General features: G+C 51.7%; 8 protein-coding genes across 8 annotated transcripts; 5 read left to right on the forward strand and 3 right to left on the reverse strand.

Moving 5' to 3' along the window:
• Window positions 1-1,602: 1,602 nt before the first annotated feature.
• Window positions 1,603-6,250, forward strand: CABS01_06601 (phosphate-repressible phosphate permease; the record flags this gene model as incomplete). The annotated part of the gene is made up of 5 exons (XM_060539967.1): window positions 1,603-1,675; window positions 1,744-1,893; window positions 1,950-3,260; window positions 3,315-3,503; window positions 4,287-6,250. The coding sequence occupies 5 exons, from the start codon at window positions 1,603-1,605 to the stop codon at window positions 6,248-6,250; spliced, it is 3,687 nt and encodes a 1,228-aa protein (XP_060403651.1).
• A 631-nt stretch (window positions 6,251-6,881) lies between these two features.
• CABS01_06602 (uncharacterized protein) lies at window positions 6,882-8,175 on the forward strand (the record flags this gene model as incomplete). The annotated part of the gene is made up of 5 exons (XM_060539968.1): window positions 6,882-7,035; window positions 7,094-7,240; window positions 7,295-7,504; window positions 7,564-7,934; window positions 7,990-8,175. The coding sequence occupies 5 exons, from the start codon at window positions 6,882-6,884 to the stop codon at window positions 8,173-8,175; spliced, it is 1,068 nt and encodes a 355-aa protein (XP_060403652.1).
• Window positions 8,176-9,289: 1,114 nt separating this feature from the next.
• On the forward strand, window positions 9,290-11,788 carry CABS01_06603 (OPT family small oligopeptide transporter; the record flags this gene model as incomplete). Its single annotated transcript, XM_060539969.1, has 4 exons — window positions 9,290-9,583; window positions 9,639-10,582; window positions 10,637-11,595; window positions 11,658-11,788. The coding sequence occupies 4 exons, from the start codon at window positions 9,290-9,292 to the stop codon at window positions 11,786-11,788; spliced, it is 2,328 nt and encodes a 775-aa protein (XP_060403653.1).
• A 43-nt stretch (window positions 11,789-11,831) lies between these two features.
• On the reverse strand, window positions 11,832-12,857 carry CABS01_06604 (uncharacterized protein; the record flags this gene model as incomplete). Its single annotated transcript, XM_060539970.1, has 4 exons — window positions 11,832-12,032; window positions 12,116-12,417; window positions 12,512-12,670; window positions 12,701-12,857. The coding sequence occupies 4 exons, from the start codon at window positions 12,855-12,857 to the stop codon at window positions 11,832-11,834; spliced, it is 819 nt and encodes a 272-aa protein (XP_060403654.1).
• Window positions 12,858-13,141: 284 nt separating this feature from the next.
• On the reverse strand, window positions 13,142-14,252 carry CABS01_06605 (aflatoxin B1 aldehyde reductase member 2; the record flags this gene model as incomplete). The annotated part of the gene is made up of 3 exons (XM_060539971.1): window positions 13,142-13,447; window positions 13,514-14,140; window positions 14,202-14,252. The coding sequence occupies 3 exons, from the start codon at window positions 14,250-14,252 to the stop codon at window positions 13,142-13,144; spliced, it is 984 nt and encodes a 327-aa protein (XP_060403655.1).
• A 1,508-nt stretch (window positions 14,253-15,760) lies between these two features.
• Window positions 15,761-16,027, forward strand: CABS01_06606 (Sodium:neurotransmitter symporter family protein; the record flags this gene model as incomplete). Its single annotated transcript, XM_060539972.1, has 1 exon — window positions 15,761-16,027. One exon carries the CDS (start codon window positions 15,761-15,763, stop codon window positions 16,025-16,027), a length of 267 nt encoding a protein of 88 aa, XP_060403656.1.
• A 1,553-nt stretch (window positions 16,028-17,580) lies between these two features.
• CABS01_06607 (uncharacterized protein) lies at window positions 17,581-18,182 on the forward strand (the record flags this gene model as incomplete). The annotated part of the gene is made up of 2 exons (XM_060539973.1): window positions 17,581-17,618; window positions 17,669-18,182. The coding sequence occupies 2 exons, from the start codon at window positions 17,581-17,583 to the stop codon at window positions 18,180-18,182; spliced, it is 552 nt and encodes a 183-aa protein (XP_060403657.1).
• A 181-nt stretch (window positions 18,183-18,363) lies between these two features.
• CABS01_06608 (fungal specific transcription factor domain-containing protein) lies at window positions 18,364-20,730 on the reverse strand (the record flags this gene model as incomplete). The annotated part of the gene is made up of 4 exons (XM_060539974.1): window positions 18,364-19,050; window positions 19,286-19,624; window positions 19,678-20,335; window positions 20,627-20,730. The coding sequence occupies 4 exons, from the start codon at window positions 20,728-20,730 to the stop codon at window positions 18,364-18,366; spliced, it is 1,788 nt and encodes a 595-aa protein (XP_060403658.1).
• Between the last annotated feature and the right edge of the window lie 649 nt (window positions 20,731-21,379).

The following is a 21,379-nucleotide window of genomic DNA, read 5'->3' on the forward strand; positions in this document are numbered from 1 at the left end:
GGCGAAGCCGTTCCAAAGGTGTTGGTGTTCTTGGCCCCTTGGCTGCTTGGCGGCGGGCACAGGATATATAGAAAAAGTACGCTGTCAAAGAAGAACAGGTCTGATGGTGCTGGCGACTCAGTTGCGATGTTGAAGATGAGAAGCTCTGGGGATGCAGCCGGGGAAAATCCACAGAAAAGTACGGGACCCAGCACGTGGTGGATTCGGGACTGGTGATTCGGCAGTTGCGAAGTCGGAAGTGGGGCCGCCATGCTCCTGCCAGCAGCGCTTGGCGCTTGGCGCTTCCTGAGAGCCTGTATCTTGGCGCTTGACCGCGCCAAGTCGCTTCGGGTGCGCCACACAACTGGATCTCGGTCGATGCTTTAGGAAGGATGCGGCGAGGATGTATCTCCTTCCCCCCTTGACGACCTGACATCGTCCGTTTGTATAGCGGCAGCTTCAACGTCCAACATTCGACTTTGCCCTTCTTCAAGTTTCAGGCGCCATCTTCACTGGGGGCTCGGCGAGAAAAAGCCAATGCCCGACTGTTACCGATTCCGTTGGCTGCCCTTGACCACGCAGGATTTTCTTGGATGGATTTGTGGATTCCCTCTTCACGCTCCCACTCCATCGCCTCGAGAAGTATCCCCGCGAGGCCGATATCCTCCCAAAAGCTCAAGTTCCGCCAAATATGCGACGTTGTTTACGACACGTGGGACGCCTCAGAACATGCCTTGCTACTTCTAGACATCCTTATTCAGCCTTTCGATACCCATCCATCCCGCCCCATGCAGGTTCATGTCAGCCAGCCTCTCCAGTAGGTTGAACTTAGCATCTACTTTCTCCTCCTCATTGGGGTGTTCACCGTGGCTTTTTGTGCCGAAGGGGCCTGCGGAAACCTGTGCAGAAAGGCGTTCGAGCCGCAATAATTCAGAAACCTTCGAAATCCCGCCGATTAAAGTCTTCTTTGCACCGAATGTCATTCTGATAATGATGAGTGGCAACTATAGATTTCGTCAGATTCACACACACCAAATGCTTCTCTTCTCTGTGGAAATGGGACCTCTGACATAGGATTGGCTGCAGCGAACTCTGCAACCAAGCAAGACAGCATGGCTACATGCTACGGGGACCAATCCACAGATGAACCATGCCGGTAACATTGCAGATTGCGGGTGTGGCGAGTACTATTGGGTGGGTTGGGTCGGTACGTCTCTAACAATCGAATGTGCCTCACCTGTGTTGCCTCTGCTGATGGCGTGTAGCCACTTCCTCGTCTAGGTCCGGGCATCACACACCGAGAGTCCCCCGGCGGGAAGGGGGCACATGTTCATCCTAGCAGGTGGACATGGATGGATTGCGCAGAAGCAACGTCTTGGCTATTCCGCTATCTGGTATATATGCCAGAGTCGATCCCAAAGTCTACCTTCCTGCTCCTACACTGCTCGGACATCCTTCTCTCTCCGACCTTGCTACCCGCGTCAAAGCCAGGGTATTCCATCCATCATACCTTACCATCCTTTGAGGCACGTTGACCTAGTCTTCAGTTGGAATCATCATATCGATCATCTTCATCTTTCCCGGACATCAGGCGTTGCACAACCTGTGCAAAAGAAAGTCGAGATGCCTCTTCATCAGTATGACTACATTTTCGCCATTGGCACCATCTTCGCATTCCTTGATGCGTGGAACATTGGTACGTAACTCCAAAATTAGAAATCTGTTTGTCTAGCCATGTCCAAGCTGACTCTTGGGTACTGGTAGGTGCCAATGATGTTGCCAATTCATGGGCAACCTCGGTCTCGTCACGATCTATTTCTTACATTCAAGCTATGACCCTCGGATCCATCCTCGAGTTCGCCGGCTCGGTTGGTGTCGGCGCCCGTGTCGCAGACACCATTCGAACGAAGATTGGTAGGATATCTGTTCTTTTGATTAACAATGACGCCCAGGCTGATCATCTGACGCAGTGGATATCGACCTATTCGAGAACGACCCGGCTCTCCTCATGCTTGGAATGACCTGTGCGATTGTGGCTTCCTCGATATACCTTACCTTTTGCACCAAGATCGGTCTCCCGGTATCAACTACTCACTCCATCATGGGAGGCGTCATTGGCATGGGTATCGCACTTATTGGTGCCGACAACATCCATTGGGTCTCCCCTAGCGGCGGCATCGACTCTGGCGTAGTTTCAGTCTTCCTTGCATGGATCATCGCTCCTGGTATCTCGGGTGCATTCGCAGCCATCATCTTCACCATTACCAAATACGGCGTCATGTTGCGGAAGAACCCAGTCATGAAGGGACTGGCTCTCGTTCCTGTGTACTTTGGTATTACCGCTTCCCTCTTGACCATGCTGATTGTTTGGAAGGGTGGGTCTATCAAAGTTACTTTCAATGATGCCGAAACTGCCGGAATGATCATCGGTGTTGGTGCCGCCTGGGCTCTCCTCATCACAATATTCTTTCTCCCCTGGCTCTATCGTGTGGTAGTCAAGGACGATTGGCAACTGCGTTGGTATCACATTGCCCTCGGCCCGCTTCTGCTCCGCCGTCCCGAGCCACCTGTTCAGCCCGAAGGCTACGGCGGTGGAATCCGCGACTTCTATGCCGGGCACATGACCAAAGAGGAGCTAGAGGTTGCTCGCAGCGGTGGTGTTGTTCGAAGCCCTAGCAACGACATCGAGACTGGCTCTGCTGATGGCGAGAAGAAGGTCGTCCAAGGATCCACCGACTCCCCTGCGACTAATATTCCCCGTAAGGACTACGCCCACAAGCCCATCGTTGGCCCCCGTCCCGAAGGCCCCTGGCACAACGGCGACGTTCTTTTCTGGATGGTAAAGAAAGTCTTCCTGTCTGGTGTCGATCAGGACATCATCAACATGCAAAAGAAGGAGAGTGTGCTCACTGGCGATTTGGAGGAGATGCACGCCCGTGTCCAACACTACGACAACAAGGCTGAATTCCTGTACTCGTTCATGCAAGTCATGACTGCATGCACCGCCTCGTTCACGCACGGCGCCAACGACGTTGCCAATGCCATTGGACCCTACGCTACCATCTTTCAAATTTGGAACACTGGTGTCCTCTCTGGCAGCAAATCTGAGGTTCCAATCTGGATTCTCTGCTTCGGCGGTGCTGGTATCGCTCTTGGTATCTGGACGTACGGATACAACATTATGCGCAACCTCGGCAACCGCTTGACCCTTCACTCTCCCGCCCGTGGTTTCTCCATGGAGTTGGGTGCTGCTTGCACAATTATCTTGGCTACACGTCTCAGTAAGTCAACGAACTCATCTTGACCATGCTCAAGCATCGCTGACTGTGATACAGAACTTCCTGTATCTACTACACAGTGCATCACTGGTGCGACTGTAGGTGTCGGCCTTTGCTCCGGCACTTGGCGATCAATCAACTGGCGTATGGTTGGCTGGATCTACATGGGTTGGATTATCACGCTGCCTACTGCTGGTATCATCTCTGGATGTCTCGCAGGCATCATCGTCAACGCTCCCCGCTGGGGTATGGCAAGCTGAAAGATTTTGGCTGCTGAACCATCTTTCCACAGACTCATGTGTCGTCCGGCATGTTTGGCTGTGCCGTTGAGAATGGCAACAGTGTGAAGCTCGGATGTCAAGAGCACATGGAATCAGAAAAGGTTTCTTCTAGTCTATGAATGGCTCATACCCTCACTAGTATAGATAATAGTAGCAACTAATGCATTTCTATTGAGAATGACGAGATGTGAAAAGTGGCAAGAGTTCAGATGATTGGCTGAGGAGCGTCATTCTCGTGTGCCTTCAAGTGGTGGCGCTCATCTCCAATCGGACCTAGCACGGTGCTAGAATGCCAGTGCATAGATATTGCTGTATCAACTGGAATAGATTGGATCATTAGGTCATGTAAGGCTAAACCGCGAGTGAAGTGAGCTTCTCGACAATCTTCCGGTGTTCTGCCAAGGAAACAAGCTAGTCATGGAAACAAAGTTAAGCTTAGAATCATGTTGCAGACCTTCGTCCAATCTCTAACCCCCGCTTCGCTCGCCTCATTCGCCTGGCTGTCTCATCTAGGCGAGGCTAATGGTCGGATTGTTCTTTAAATGAAATAGAAAGACTCTTGGTGGGAGACAACAGTACCTCTTTGTTGACTGGAAAATGGCAGGCAGCAGGGCGCTATCAACAGCACAAGTCAAGATGCACCATCTATTTCTGCTGCCGATCGCCCTATTAAGTCCGCTTTGTTTCTGTTCACCTTCCGTCTCAGGTCTTGATTGGCCAGGTAATAGAGCCCTGCCATTGTTTCCAGAGATTGCGAAGGAGATAGACTATGCCAAGCTCACTGCACTTTCTGGTGATGAGCAGATTCTCTTGGTCTCGCTCCAAGGACTGGTCAACAGACGGCAACCACGACTGTACCTTTATTGGTCGCAGGATTCTGCCTTTTCGGATGACGAGGTCAACGAGGCCTGGCTGCGGCACCTTGAGACTGAAGGATATCGTAGCGCCGATACGACGAGCAGTCCTCTACAACTGATTGATAAGTACAAGTCTGAGATTCGGGGTGCCATTATCTACGACACGAAATTGCCAGACACGATTAATCTGGCTTCAACACTTGCCGGTCTTTATGGCGCTGTCCTCGCGACTGAAGAACTGGCCCGACGCTTCAACATCTCCATCACGGAAGACTTGCGAGGCCGGTTCAAGAACAAATTCGAGCTTTACGATCATGCAGCCCGGGAGGTGTGGCCCAAGGTTACTGACCGCATCATCACGGCTATCAAGCCACTTTCGACCATATTGTATGCTAATAGGACCTGGACCACACTTTTGAAGGCGAACTCGTCCGTCACAGACTCTTCGAACAACGGCACATACACTGCAGATTTGTCGTCATTTATTAATGGCAATGGGACGGTCTATGTCAATATTACAGACGCTTTCCCTGCAGACGGCTATGGTCCTTCTGTCTACCGCGTCAAGGTGACTGGCGACGGAAACAAAAGCATAGCAGACTTCACTCCCGGTGAAGAAGAAGAAGACTCCTTCCTGTTCGATGACGGCGGCTCGCACCTGGCAGACTACCCAGGAGGCTGGCGCTTCGCAGACGGCGCATCCGCAATGATTTACAAATTTGACGTTCCACCTCAGACAACTCAACTAACCCTCACTCTGTCCATGTGGAATCAGTTTCTCGTTTCGGCAACGTCGGCGCGACCGGGCTACTACAAGGTCAACTCCATCTTCCGCGACTACATCGTCAGCACGGCGGCTCCCTGCATATGGTTGGACAGTAATAGACCGCGTGAAGCCGCGCTGCTCGACAAACTCCTTCGCCAATTCCAGCCCAATGCGGCCTACCTCGGCTGGTTTCCAAACGGCGATGAGATGACCGGTGTCACGCAACTCGCAAGGAACGGCTTATACGTCGCCGCCACGGACTTCTACTTCAACCCCACCATCTTCAGTGGATTCAACACCAAAAGCCAATCTCAGCAGTCTTCGATGGGGGGACCACCATGGCAACCTCCTCCGCCCCCTCCGAAAAAGACCCCTAAAGTCTTTCTGTCTCTCGTCTATCTCGAAGGCGACAACATACAGTACGACCAGCGGAGCATGTTTCAGCACTGGAACGACTCCGCGAGGGGATCAGTCCCGCTTGGCTGGACTATCAGCCCATTGCTTCGTGATATCGGCCCGGGCATCTTGTCGTATTATCAAAGGACATCCACGGAGAATGACCTGCTGATTGCCGGGCCAGACGGCGCAGGATATACGTATCCGGGTGTCTGGCCAAGACGAGCTCTCTCCACATTCTTGACTCAGAGCGGCGAGTATATGCGAGCGACACAGACAGACGAGGTCTTGTTCGTGTACGACCGCATCAACGCCACTGATAACCCGCTCACACCTGGGCTAACTCTCGACTTTCGCAATGCCGTGGGCAGGAACAATTTGCGGGGCATCTACTACGGGTCATTTGTTTCGACGGTAGATGCGCTGCAGGTGAATGTCACAGAAGGCCTCCCGGTGACAAACATGGTGAGTATTGGGAACGAGGAGAGCGGTGCGGCGACGCTGCGGAATATTTCGGAGAATTGGAGGGGTCGTGGGCCTCTTTTTGTGGCCGGCGCTGTGAGCGCTTTTGATATGACACCGACCAGTGTTGCTAGTATGGTTAAGAAGTTGGGGGATGACTTTGAAGTTGTGAGGCCTGATATGTGGTTTCAGCTGTTGAGGAGGCGGGAGAGCTGGCCCGGTCTTGGGTAGGATGGTTTCCTTTCTTGAGGAGACTAGTGCCACGAGACTTTAGATGGAGCCTCTCAACGCCTCAAGATGGACTATCGGATTGCGATCCGTTGTCTACAGCCTGTGAGGGATGTGGGAGGAATGTAGCGGGGTTGCGCCGGTGGGAAAGTGCTGGTGAGAGAAGGTTCTTGCATTCGATTATTGATGCTAATAAATTGGAAACTTCAATAGACATGAATGAAGCTGGACCTTATCCGCACTGATGTAGGATGCATACACTCTTATTGAAGATGCGGGATACCTCCTTTGTTGTGGTATGTGCTTGGCCAATTCATGTCAGCATCATCGCCCTCAACTTTTGTAATAAGACGGGGGTATTTCTTTGACGATATTCCCCATCACCGCTACGTCATGAAGGGGCCCCTATTATTAATATTAGTGCACTGTTTTGAGGGGGAATTTAGTTTTCTTAGGCGCCAAGTTCCAACTTCCACGGCGCTTGCAGGCTGATTAAGCAAAGGGAAAAGACAACTACTATTGCCTCAATAATTCGTGCCCGCTGAGGCTGACGTGCTTCAAATCAATATTCGATCCTCGCAGAAAGACTCATGACTTTGTGACATCGTGGGCGTATCTTTTGATACCAGTAAACATGGCCGGACAACAAATGCAAGCTCTGGTGACCGAATCTTCGGCCGGCGGCGGCGGGTCGCCGAAGATGGTCAGGAAGCAAGTTCCGATCCCTGAACCGGCCCCGCATCAAGCTCTCGTTAAAGTGTCACATATTGCACAAAACCCGACCGACGGTAGGTTAGACCCGTTGGTAGTCTCGATTAAGAGATAAACGCAGTATCGTTTCCTAAGTTTGGTTCACACTTCAATCTCTTGACGGCAATGCATTCGGTGACGGCGCCGTCCTTGGGTGCGACTTTGTGGGGACAGTCGAAGCGGTTGGCGACAAGTGTAGCAAGCTGTCCAAGGGCGACACTGTTGCTGGCCTAATTTGGGGAGGTCAGGAATCCTTGGTTAGCCGACATCTACGAACAAGTTCTGACACATCGCCAGGTGAAATCAAGGGTCTTGGCGGCTATGGCGAGTACACCCTCGCGGACGACAACATCAGCTTCCGAGTCCCCAAGAACATAAGCCCAGAGGAGGCTGCTACAATACCCCTAGCTTCCATGACGGCTGAGCTAGCCCTGTTCTCCGAAGCATGCCTCGCTATTCCTCGAGAGAGCGGATCGGAGACAGCGGTCCTTGTTTGGGGTGGTAGCTGTAAGCTGCTCCAAGACACACGCTGAGCACGTGCGGTCCCTTGCTAATTCCCTTCCCAGCGAGCGTCGGCTTGTACGCCATCCAGATAGCAGCGATGGAAGGCCTCAAAGTAATCACGACGTGCAGCCCTCATCACTTCGATTGGGTCAGGTCCCTGGGCGCGAAGCATGTCTTCAGCTACCGCGATGACGACGTAATTGAGTCCATTAGAAACACGACGCCTGGCCTCAAACATGTCTTTGACACCATCGGCAACAAGTCCTCCTCCGGCCAGGCATCCCAAGCCATCGATGAGAGCGGCGGGCGGCTCTGCACCGTGCGCCCGGGGAAGGCCAACACTGAAAATGTTTCGAAGCAGACGACTGTGACCGACGTCTTGGTCTGGACTGCGTTCTTAAAGGATCATCAGTATGCTCAATTTAAATGGCCGGTAAGTTACAGTCGTTGCAGGACTCCTAGTAGAGTGGTCACTGACTGGGGCTTAGGCTAGCGAGGAGGACCACAAACTCGGTACCGAGTTTTATGAAAAACTCCCGGGATGGGTAGAGGCCGGGAAGTTGAAGCCCAACAAGCCGAAGGCCATCTCTGGGGGTCTTGATGGTGTAGACAAAGGATTCCAAGTATATCGGGATGGGGCAATCTCCGGCGAGAAGTTGGTGTATCAACTCTGAGGCCTTGAGTCAATCTGTTGCAGTTCCTATGCACACAGCCAATTGCGCAAACGATGCAAGTGAGGACATCCCGACCAATGATTATCTACTATTCGCGATATCAACTAGAACAAACATCAATGGCCAAGGTCAGCTGGCAGCAAGGGGCTTTTCCACTCAAAGGCACTTTGTTACACTTGGCTTTTATCGAGGACAGGTAAGCTGATTGCAGACAAGACGGCTGGTCGAGAGAGAGGATAAGCTTAACCTGCTGCTTGGAGACTCAGTGCCCCTAGTCAGGTCACGAAAACTGATGTCAGCATCTAACGACGGGTAAGCATGCAGCGCTCACTATTGTTCATGAGCGCCCAATGGCGACAACTCTATTTTGCGTGACAGCTTGACGGATTGACACTTGAGAGGATGACCCCGCCATTCCAGGAACCAACAGAGCTCAGGTAGACCAAGGGCAGATGTTTCCGAGCTTAAACCGCATCATGGCCGCGTTCTAGGTCAATTGATCACAGCTAGTCTTATCGCTCGGGAATGGAGACCGCGGAAGTACGGCAAACTTATCGAGGTTTCCCGACTGCCTCCCTCATCCCGTGGTGCCGGACCCGACCGCTAAGAAAGGAATCCCTGGTCGCCTTCCAGAAGCAGCCGGCGGATCCCCGCAGCGGCAGATGGAGCCAAGATAACGCCAAGATGCTCAATTGGCCAATGCCGCAGTTCCGGAGCCGCGGTTGGGGGAAATGGGATAGTCATTACGATTCGTGATGGTTGTGGGTGAACAGCCAACATGAGTGGACGAACGTGTAATCTGGGGAACTTTTCAAAGTCCCCAATGGCACTTTTTAAGAATCCTATCATCGGCTGACCACCGACCAGGGGCGAAATGATAAGCAGGAGAAGATGTCAAGGAGATTGTCGTACGCGTCGGGCGCATAGCGTATCGGACCATATCGCTTCCTCTCAGTCGATGCGACTCTGTGCCCTTCATACCTACATTAGTGTAACCAGCATCCGCCCTTCATAATAGCCACGATGCCGCGCCGGGCGCTACTTTCTTGGCACTCCTGGGCGTTTGCTTGTTTCCGCCGCCATCGCATCGTCGCAAACCCGAGCCTTCAACAAGATGGCTACCGACATCAGCCATACGCCGCCAGAGTATGCGGACCCTGAAAAGTCACCGGGGCAGGGAGAGAAGCTCAACATCAAGACGGCGCATAACCTCCACGGCCAGGACATCGAACTCGAAAATGGACATCTCGCGGAGTTGGAGGTTGATATGCAGCGGGTGCTCGACGAGGAGGGTGAGGGGGACTACGATGCCGATACGTCGCCTTTCCCCCAGGTCAGAGCCGTTGTGCCGGAGACGGACGATACTGCGATCCCCGTCAACACATTCCGAGCCTGGTTCCTTGGAATTGTATGCAATTGGCGATCCGACTCATAGAGGAACTCAATGCTAACTGACAGCAAAGGTCTTTGTCTTCCTTGGCGCCGGCGTGAACCAGTTCTTTTCATTGAGATACCCCGGTGTTCACATCGTATCTCTCGTCGCAGAACTGATTGCATTCCCCATCGGCGTCGCGCTCGCCAAGATTCTCCCCATCAGCCGTTTCAACCCCGACCGGCACTTCAACATCAAGGAGCATGCTCTCGTGACAATCATGTCCAACGTCTCGTTTGGCTTCGGCTCAGCTGATGCGACCAACCTCATTCAAGCAGCCAGGCTGTATGGCTTCTACATCCCGCCAGGATTCTCCGTGCTCGTTGTTTTGTGCTGCCAGCTTAGCGGATACGCCGTCGCAGGTCTCGCTATGCCGTGGCTCGTCAAGCCCGCCAGCATGATCTGGCCTGGTGTACTCAGCAATGTTGCCCTCCTCAGCTCGCTGCACTCTCGAGCCAACGCCATTGCTGACGGATGGAGAATCACCCGCATCAAGTTCTTCATGATTGTGGGTGGATGCGCTTTCGTCTGGTACTGGTTCCCGGGTCTCATCTTCACGGGCCTTAGCTACTTCACCTGGATCTGCTGGATTGCGCCGAACAATCTGGCGGTCAACCAAGTCTTTGGCATGGTTACTGGCATGGGCCTCTTCCCTCTGACTTTCGACTGGTCTATGATTGCGTACAATACGAACCCGCTTCTCAGTCCTCACTGGGCCGCGCTGAACGTCTTCTTTGGCTTTGCGTTCTTCTTCTGGATCATCACGCCGGCAATCTACTACACCAACACCTGGTTCACCTCGTACATGCCATTCTGCACAGCCGACGTCTACGATCGATTCGGCAGCCTGTACAACGTGACGGAGGTTCTCACGAACAACGAATTCGATCAGCAAAAGTACTCTTCGTACTCTCCCCCGTATCTGCCAGCCACGTTCGCCTTTGTGTACGGCCTATCTTTTGCTTCAATTACGAGGTAGGTGTTAAGCCAAGTCGACTACCGAATTCTAATCTAACTTTGTCACGATAGTGTTCTTTCCCATGTCTACTTCTTTCACTTCGATGAAATCGTGCATGCCATGAAGGGAACGCTGAAACTCGACATCCATGCGCGCCTGATGCAGTCATACAAGACTGTCAAGTGGTGGTGGTGGATGGTCATTCTACTGGTCGTCTTCGGCATGGCAGTCGGTACCGCAGAGGGCTACGACACTGGTCTCCCGTGGTGGGGAGTCATCCTCGCCTTCATCATTCCTGCAGTCTACATGGTCCCCTGCGGCATGATCCAGGGCGTCACGAACGTGGACGCCAACCAGCTGAACGTGCTGTCCGAGTTCATCGGAGGATATATGTTCCAGGGCAAACCGATTGCCAACATCCTCTTCAAGATCCTCAGCACGGATGTCGTTGGTCAAGGTCTGTACTTCGCGGCCGATATGAAGCTCGGTCACTACCTCAAGATCCCGCCCACGACCCTCTTCTTTGCCCAAGGTCTTGCAACGATTCTTGGGGCATTGACCCAGACAGGTGTCACGCTTTGGATGCTTGGCAATGTTGACGGTATCTGCACCGAGGACCAACCCAATGGCTTCTCCTGCCCCAACGGTCGCACCGTTTTCTCGTCTTCAGTTATCTGGGGTCTCGTCGGGCCCGCTCGTCTATACTCCGTTGGCGCCATCTACTCCGGTCTCTTGCACTTCTTCTGGATCGGACTTATCCTGCCGCCGATTACGTACTTAATCTTCAAGAAGACAAAGTCTGACTTCATTCGCAAGATCAATTGGCCGCTCATCTTTGTTGGAACCTACAACGTGCCTCCAGCCACGGGTATTAACTATTCTTCATGGTACATTGTCAACCTTATCTTCAATAAGATCATCTACCGGAAGTTCTATGCCTGGTGGAGCAAGTACAACTACGTCCTCGCCGCGGCGCTGGACACTGGACTTGCCATCAGTGGTATCGTCATCTTCTTCGCAGTCACATACGGTAAGTCGGCACAAATAGCTCACTTGATCTTATCAAGGCACTTAAGACTAACATTGACGTAGGCCCTAATGCGCAATTCCCTGATTGGTGGGGAAACACCGTATGGAGTGAAACCGCTGATGGACAAGGCCTACCGTGGCTGCAAATGCCGGATGTAGGCTACTTTGGACCTGCGAACGGAACATGGTCCTAGAGCAAGTTTGAAGAAGCAGTAATTGCATGCTTTACAACATAGTCTAATGACTTGTAGATAGAGGTGCTGGGCTCAGTTCGAACAGAGGCTGTCCATCCAGTAGGCCTTTGCCGAACATGCAGCTGAAGAGAACACAACGAACAATTTCACTCAGTCCAAGGGCGTCGATTCCTCCAGAATCCCTGATTATTGTGATAGCACCCCGAACGTGTTTTGAGGCCATGTGCATGTCACAGAGCATGATCTACAAAGCAAAATTAGAACCCTTACTAAATTAACGTATTTCACAATACCAGGGACCTGGAAGTTATGTTGAAGTTTGCCTACCTCGTCGAATGACAACACCAATGCTTTCGCAACACCAGTTCGTCGCAATGATATACCGTCAGAGGACAGGGCACGACGCAGGTCGCTTATGTGCCTGAGTTTGAACTTGGCTGCCCAGTTTCCCCACTGCTCCCCATGAAAGAGGGATAAATGACGGCTGGCTGCGAGCAAGAACCCTTGCAAGAGGTCAATATCGGTAGAGCCACAAAGCAACCAGTTCCTCCTTATGTGATCGAAGTTTTCGCCGAGGTAGCACAAAATAGGACATTGCGAATCCATGTTGGGGACAATGACTTGACCATCTACGACCGTTAGTATCCAACACCCTTGCAGTGCCAATAGCTTCGCATGGCCGGGCCTTCAAAAGTGACATTGATGATGTACATCGTGACTTACAGTAAAAGAATAGCATTTTCTCTTCGGCTGTGGAAGACTTTAGAAAGCTAGCCAACGGCTCATGCTCGAACGCGCCAGGTATTGTGCTTGGTATCGAAGGCTCAACCAGATGCTGTAATTCCACGACGTCTTGTTGTGGACGGCTCACTCTTTCTTCCTCTCGAGACCTCAATAAAATCGATCGACCACGACTTTTAACTTGGATGTCCGGGTCTTGATTGCCATGGCGGGCCACCTGACGTTTCCTTAACCGTGCATGGGTCACTCGTGCTGCGTGAGCGTGAGCCTGTTTCTTCAAGCGGGCGGACCTTCTCTGGTCAGGATGTACTATGACGATGAACTCCATGCTGGCAAGCGTAACATATGTCAAATAAAGTCTTTTACAGCGAAATCATTTTCTTCGAGGATATTTCTTCTTAATCAATTCGATATTATCGTAAAAAGAACAAGATATAACTGTCGTACAACACTCAATAGGCAACTTCGAATAAGCGATACCATTTGTCAGCGGTGATGTTGACGGCTTTGATATATGCAGTCAGCATTGCCAAGGTCTACTCCTACTCCATTGAGCTTAGCCGTTGATGCTAGTCCGGAAGAAGCTACCTCAATGCTTTAGAGCATCGTAGACTACATGTGGTACGGGATTTTGTCGACAATCTGCTCGTGCAACTCCTCGAGAGCAGACACCACATCCTCTGGAAGCGGTCCTTGTTCGATCATGTCGAGATTGGTCTCCAGCTGCTCCGGGCTCGAGGCTCCAATGATTACCGAGTCTTCGTATTCCTTGCTGAGGATGCTGTGATATACCGTCCACCGAAGTGCCGCAGCATGGCCGCCGATTCCGTGCTTAGATGCGACATCAATTGCCTTCTCCGTCGCCGTCATGATGGATTCTTTGACATAGAATTTTGCATATATGCTACCCACAGGAATCTTGGATGTCACAGAACACTTGGTCAGTCTCTCGTATTTTAATAGACACGAGTAGAAAAGTCTTACCGATGTATCATATCGCCCACCCGCTTTAACCATCTTATGATTGCCGGCAAAAAACCCAGCTGCGGCGGGGCTGTATCCGTAGAAGGCGATACCATTCTTGCGCAATACGGGAAACAAATCGTTCTCTCCGCCTCGCACGAGCGGATTGTAGTGGCCCTGGTACACACTGGGTTTGACGAGGCCGCGTTCCTGGCAGATGTCGACAAACCGCTGAACCTCTGCAGCGGAGTAGTTTGAGATACCCCATTTTTTGATCTTGCCCTCCCCAATCGCCTGGTTCATGGTCTCACATGCTTCTTCGAATGGTGTCGTTCGGTCGGGCACGTGTAGATACTCAATGTTGATCTGCTTGATTTTCAGAGCTTTGAGAGATTCGTCAATCTCCTTCAAAATTTTGTCCTTAGTGTGACATCCCGGCGATCTGGACGTGACCTTGGTGTCGATGGTGAAGCGCTCGCCGGCATTGGCGGCGCCGAGTCTGGGCTCCGAGCTTGTGGGTGCCTGGGGTGAGTACATGCGCGAGGTATCAAGCTGCTTGTACCCGCGTCGAGCGAAGACGTCCAGGAATGCGTTCACTTGGTCGGGTGTGTCGTAGCGTGCCATGGGATCAGCAGATGAGTCTCCGACCTGTGAACATTAGCTTTGCCAAAAGTAACACACATCTCTCGCACTCGGTCGGTCAGCTTACGTTTGCGACGCCCAACACGAGGTTGACGGGCTGATTAGAGGCGGACGACATTCTGATCGTTGGAATCTGACGGCAAAGCGGGGAGAGGCTGGCAAATATGAGGTGATACAATTTCTGTTAGTATTGACATACCACTAAGCAAGCAGGTAGAAAAGTCTTGATGGAAAGCATTCTGGCTTTTATGGTTTCAAGGTCCAAATACGTTGTCAGAATGATCAGATGCTTCGGACAATGTGCCAAGAGCTACTCCTACTTATTCGGGCAACTGCAACTATGAGCTCATTACTAAGACAGGCATCAATTCGTCAGCACGACAAAGCTTACACTATGGCCCTGCATCCGGGACAACCTACTTGGGTAATGCGCTACCTTATGTGACGCTTTGACAACTGAATTTTCAGATGGTCGGAGTTTCACGCCGAGTCCGACGGACGTGACGCACTTGTTGCAAGTGATTAAGCTTGCTCAGCTTGAAATCACGATAGTAGTAGAAGGTTTATCAGTTCGGGTAGCTTCAGCTCGTTTACGTTTCCAATTACGACCCTCTGCTAATAGGCTATAGCAGCAAGCTTCAAGAGGAAAGACTCAACAACGATATCACTTACATATGTAGACGGCGGCATTTTTGAAGAAGGGAAACTTCGGCTTTCCTGAGCGACTTTTCCTCTACGGCTTATCCCCGTTTCTCTGTTATTTGAGCCACTTCCGAGTTCAAGATGTGCAAGACAGCCCAACTCTGAGCGGGACCTTAGAATAACTGTCACGTGTAACGCTTCAAGGAGAAGCCGCAACATGGGCTCGGCCGCACCAATAGGGATGTTGTCTTGGGGCTTGTCAGATGAACGATCAGGTGCAGCATCAGATCTTCCGCGAGTCTATTTAGAAGCTCAAACAAGGGATCTTGGACATGTACATTGGCAATATATGGTGGGCCTTTAGCTGTCAGGAAATGCTTGGCCGTCAACCCTGACGCGTTTCTGCCAGGATGTGGGGAAGTTGAGCCTTTTCGAAAGTCCAATGGCAATTGTCGTTGGCCAAGAAGAATAGATGATGGCGCCATCGAGCTGGGCGAACGTCGGCGTACACCCGGAAAGCCGACGGGGTCCCAATCTATGTTCACAAGATCTGGCGAGAAAGTACCACGCCTCGGCCTTTTTGTCTCGTCTGATCCCGACTTATATCTGTGACCTGTGATAGCCTTGTTTTTTATCATCAAGTTAGATTTTGGAAGGTCGTAATCCTGGACAAGACGACCAAGGGCCTTGGTCGGCTTATCCCAACCAATTCAGTCACCTATCGCAGGGCTATGCTTACACGCGTAAAGAAGTCTGACTGGCTTTTTAAATGCTTGGCTAAGGGTATAAGAGGGTATCATGTTGAGAGTGTCCCCCCGATGCATCCATAAACCACTTCCGCATCCTTCAGCTCAAGTCAAACCATCCCTAGTAAACATGGTCAACTTCAGGAAGAAACTCTACAGTCTCTTCGAGCCGACTGCCGACAAAGGCGAAGACGGCCGTGATGTTTGAGAATCTCGAATACTTCTCATCATCGCCGCTATGGGAGGGGCAATCGGTCTCGGTAACCTCTTGCGATTCCCCTCGATCGTGTTCAACAATCACGCCCTCCAATTTTTCCATTTCCTAAGGTACCTTATTCCACTCCGCTATCTGGCCATACCAAGTTGCCTCCCGAGTTCAGCTTCAGGTGAGCGTACAGAGGAGGCTGCGCCCTTGCATGGCATCATGCCAACAAGCGTGCTAAGGGTGTCGGATTCGGCGTCGTCTATATCGGCTACGCGATTATTATCTTCTATGTTCCAATAATCGCCTGGATAATGACATACTTCCAGTACTCTTTCCGCAACCCACTCCGATGGGAAGGAATAATGAGTTCTTCGAAAGAAAGAATGCGGACCCCATCGCCTGAAACTTGACGGCAATTGGTAGCGCAGTCCAAGACTACACGGCTTATCGGCGTGCTCTTTTCCCCACCTTCTTCATTCTCGAGCTCAGATCAGCATTTGCACTCATGCAGACTTTGGTCTACAATTCAGACTGGGGCAATGAGTTCTCTCGGTCTTACGTGTCGTCCGTCGTAGCCATTGCCTCCTTCCACGTTTCTTTACCAAGTGTGTGCTACTACGCTCTACCGCTACCGCGACGTTGTTGATTCTTGTGGCCTTCTACCTTGGTGCTTGCACAACATCTTTGGCTACGCTGGAGGCACTATGGTGGGGTTCGTTATCGCCCATGCGATGTCTCCAAAGCCGGTGCAGGTGTTGGCTTTGGGGATGTTTATCATCGGCATAACCTCTTCCGTGGTGTCTTCTTCCGACCCTCCAGGCTACACAGCTAAATCCTTTTTGAAGAAAATTCATTACAAAAGCTTTTGGTATCTGACATCCTACCCAGTGCGTACCCGTGTTCGGTTATTCCCTCCAAAGCATTCCCTCCCTTTCTCACACACAATTCCAGGGTAATGAACTGCGCCGAGATCTGAATGCCATCATATCCATCGGAGGTTAGTGGAAGATCTCCGGTTTTTTGGGGATTTGTTCTCAAGTATAATACGGCGCCGATTGTGGCGATCATATTCTCTTTTCCCTACCATAACTTCTATGCCAAGAACCGAATGGATCCGCTGCACATTGCTGGGTTTGCCCTTAAGGCTCAAAGATTTGGCAGTCGAAGAAACCTGACGCATCAGAGATCTGAGAGATGCTCGTCCAAGGGAAAGATCACTGACAAGCGCCAGTACATGTGCCTTTGGGTATTGAGTAAATACCTATTGACACAGGTGAACGAGCGAGTACAATTGAAAATCTGCGTCATATCCCGCGCGGGCACGAGCCACTGCATTCGTGCCTCTATAGGAAGGTGATGAGGACAATGAACGATTCGCGGGTTGGTAGTCCTTGGCATCAGCACCCTAGATGTGTCCACGTACTTCTGAAACGTAAGGAGGAGCGCCTTGAAAGACTAAGTCTCGGCTGGTGTGACTCTTGCTTTTGAGGGATTGGCCGCAGTGAGAATACGTATTTTTCCTTGAAGGGTGCTGCAATAGGGTAGAATCAAAGAGGTTGGTGGCCAGTCGATACGGGCTCTCCGCAATAGCACCCCTGCAAGCCAAGACCCCAATGCCGAAAAAGGATGGTGGTTTGTACACCGACGATTATGAACGAATGACGGACGTCCTGTCAGGAGGAGTTGATCGCCGGTGGTGTTACCGGCTCGTGACTTCATAAGAGCTCGAGCGCGCTGGGCTGACCGTGGGACTCGCTTCTTCTCTCATCAAATTACTTTCAGTTTCTGTCCGTGATATCATCATAATACAACATCTTACCCATTTTTGATAGGCAAGGTTAAGAAGAACCAAGATGAAGGTGATCAGCCAAGTAGCAACGCTCTTTTTCGTGTATGAATCTGTCAACCGTTGGCACAGAGACTTATTGCTAACATTGGTAGCGCGGCACCGATTGTGGCCCAGACAAGCTCAGAGTCGTTTCTTTACTCGATCCTACCAACTGATTCATTGACTCCTCTGCCTACTCCGGTGCCGCTTCCTACCGTGGTGGAAGATGGGTGTCCCACGGCAACAGAGCTATCACTGTGTCCTAGTTGCACCGGGGAGGCACCGCAATGCGTGACCGTGTCGACTCTGACGCAGTCATGCGGCTGCCCCAGTGCAGCGGCAACAGAGACCTTCACATTTGGTTGCGACAAGAGTGCCTGCCCTAGGGTGGGCTGCAGCACCAGCTACACCATTGTCTCTGGCGAGGAGGCATGCACTGGTAGTGTAAGCGTGTCTGCCACAGCCGCGACGACCGACGTGGTTACGGTCACGACGACGAACCAAGCGACTACGGCCGCTACTGGCTCCCAAGCCAGCACGGCATTAGGTGCTTCGGGCTCTTCGGCTTCTGCTAGTGCGACGCCGAATGCGGCTGGAAGACTGGCAATTCCATCCAAGTTTTGGTGATACGCACTCGACGATGGGCCAATCTGGGATGAGATGTACCAAAAACGGCTGGGTCAACAAGTACCCACAGCCTCTGTGTAGAATGATATTAGTAGCTTGAAACCCCAATCGTTGTTTCTTGTTGCCCAATCTCTGCATGTCAAGTGTATATCCGCGTGCTTGGTAGTCATCTGGTTGGTACTCAAGTTGCAGTCCACGTCTCAGGCGTCCATGATTCCGGGCTGAAATCTGGCCAATAAAGTCCCTGAGCCCCATCATTGTAGATCGACGCATCTATAAACTGCAAGTCGAGGAGTGGCTGGGCCAGGAGCTCCTGTAACGACGGCTCGTTAAGCGCCATACCAGCGGTTGTGTTTTGCTCTGCGAAAGGTTGGTTGAGGTTGACTGCAGCATCCGTGAAAGCCGCTGTTGTGTCGTTCAGCAAAGCCGCCGAGTCTCCCGCCCCGGCGAAATCACCACGGCGCACGTGAGCTGCGGCCATTGTAAGCTTCATAGCGTCGATATGATGGCAGAACTCCTCAGCTGCATAGTTGCCATTATCTTTCAGCTGAGACAAGAACTGAGCTGCTTCTTCAAATTGTTCTCTGTCATTGTGACTCTCTTTGCCGCTCAGAAGGCTAGATGCAGCGAGGATGGTGGCGGCTGAGAAGAGATACTGCGTGTAGAAGTAGTCAAACGTTGCAAAAGACCCGTCGATCCAGCATTCTGTCAGCAGTCGGCAGGTGTGACGAGCGCAACGTATGCAAGTTTCTGCGAGAGTCATGGCGGTGGCCGGAACTCGTGGTTCTGGGGTCTCTGGTGTTCCCCAAGATGCGACATGCGTTCGCAGCACATGGAGCAGAATCGGACGGGTGGTGCTGATAGCGCACTTGAATCAAAATTAGCTTCGTCCACACCCCGTCTGGTAGTCGCGCTTCATTGCTTGCCTGATTAAAGTTGAGATGTAGCGAGATGGGCTTTGGCATGCGTTCCGATGTAGGCTTCGAGTCAATGTGAAGCTGTGGAGGGAGCTCTGCAGACCACCCACGAAGATCCTTCAACGCCTCTTGAACTCTATGGGATAAGGAAGTGTCTTGCAGCCTTCTTCGATAGATGGATGGCACAACCTTTCCCAGTAGGCCAGCGAGCTTTACGCTAGCAACAAAATATGATGCATCGGCAAAGTCATCCGCTATATTATCGTCGACAACCGGATTCGATGGCAGGTCCACCTCGATATCGATGTCTTGGACGGCTACTGGGTGGCTTAACTTGGCTGCCCACATCCTGTCGAAGATGTATGCTGTCCACCAAACTCTGACCCTATGCTCTCGAGCGGCTGCATCTCTGAGCTGCGTCTCAGGAACATTGAGATGAAGGCCCATGACAACAGCGAGCCTGGTCGCGGAGCCGGCAAAAGTGTAGGCGGTATGTCGCCGGTTGAGCGCAAGAGAGTAGAAAGACTGTCAAAACTTCAGAGGCGATCGAAAACATTTATTTATCAAAGCCATCTTACCAGCAACAATCTCAACTCGACAACATCGATCCTCGGTCGTTCGCTGACGATGCGGAGGATGCGAGTTGCCCGTGCAAAGTAGCCCATGCCGGGGAAGTGCTTTTCCGACGTGGCAGATCGAGTCGAGTACATGGCGCCGATAGCAAACATCGCCCAAAGCTTACTCTTAAGAAGCGAATCACTTTCAGCCGGGTTCTGGAGGGTCTGTTCCAAGGCATCCAGAATCGAGCTCTTGCGAATGATGTGGTAGCAACGGCTGACATATCTCAGGGCAACCCCGACGAGAAAACGTGCTCTTGCCGGACTAGGCCAAGGGCAGTCTGTATCAGATAGAGCGAGCAGCCTCTCATCTGTGGCATAGTTCACCCGCGGGATGTGACTACTCTCAGCTGATGAGATTGCTTGGCGGAAGCGGGTAGCGAATGCGGCGTCCGAGGCCTCACCGATGAGAATCGGCGTGTGTGGAATATTCATGTCGAAGAACCATGGTCGTTCATCAAGCGATGGCGCTGGGATGGCAGTTGCATTAGTATCTGTTGTCTCTTTTACCGGGGCAACGACTGCGAGATCTGGGAGCAGGTTGGCTGCTCGAGATTGACTTCCAATGCCGCTGTTGCTCTTCAATCGTTGGTTTTCAGCAATAAGGTCATCGATATAACTATGGGAAATCGAGTTAGTTCGATACACCAGTCGCTCTTGGAATCGCGGGTCCGAGGTATGAATATCTCTGGTTCTAACATACCGCTGGCTAACTTTTACCATGCGGTTCCGCCGAGGATATGTGCATTCCACACCCTTGCTTGCTTGGCGACAATTCTCACATGGTTGCCCGCCGGAACACCTCACTTTGCGCGAGTGACACCTACGGCAACTATTATGGCGGAATCGCCGTTGTTAACCATCTGGAAACCTTCCGCAGCTTTGCGGCGCGACAAGTTGTAATACTCACGCGGTAGGTTTGGTCTTTGGTCGGGAGGAAGCCGATGAGGATACCGGAGCGGATCTCAAAGCGACCCTATCCTCCGCACTGGACGCGTCGCCTTCCGATGTCATGGTGGTCAATCGATATGGCTGATTAGGATATTGCCCTCGTGAGGTCCGATTGAATGCTTTCGGGAAACGTGTAGGGATACCGAGAGTCTCAAGGGATATTTGAAGATACCCCTTCACCTTTCAAAGTTGCTGCGGCTTGTGACGTATTCCTAGAATACTACCGCTGCGTGATACCTAGTCATCAGCACTAGTTTGGTAAAGGTTTCTTTGTTGTCACAGCTAGACGTTTGGGGGAGAAAGCTTTAGCCCAGCCGAGATAGTTCGGCATAAATCGCGCAATATGCCGATAAAATACTGTGATTTCTCCACATTATCGGCGTAATGTGGATTTGGCCGAGCCTTATGTCACGATCTTTACCCCACAAACAGTCCAGGGGCTTAACCATCTCTAGTCGGCTTCATGTCATATTGCCGACTCCTCAGACCAAGCAACCAACCACTGGCGCCCTATTTCACTCGCATTTCCGTCACAAGTCCGGGCTGGTCTTGATCACGTCGCCTATGCGTGCATCACGTCGCCTTACGAGGCCCACTTTATGAAATATTTGAGTCAGAGAAGGTGTAGTGAAAAAATGGAAGAAAATTCGCCTGCCGAAGGCGTGTCCGACCGGCGGAGAGCTGCAGGAGTTCCCGACTATATACATTCGGA

This window comes from Colletotrichum abscissum (genome assembly GCF_030869225.1).
Source record: "Colletotrichum abscissum strain IMI 504890 chromosome Unknown Scaffold_14.1, whole genome shotgun sequence".
In the NCBI taxonomy this organism is placed as follows: Eukaryota; Fungi; Ascomycota; class Sordariomycetes; order Glomerellales; family Glomerellaceae; genus Colletotrichum; species Colletotrichum abscissum.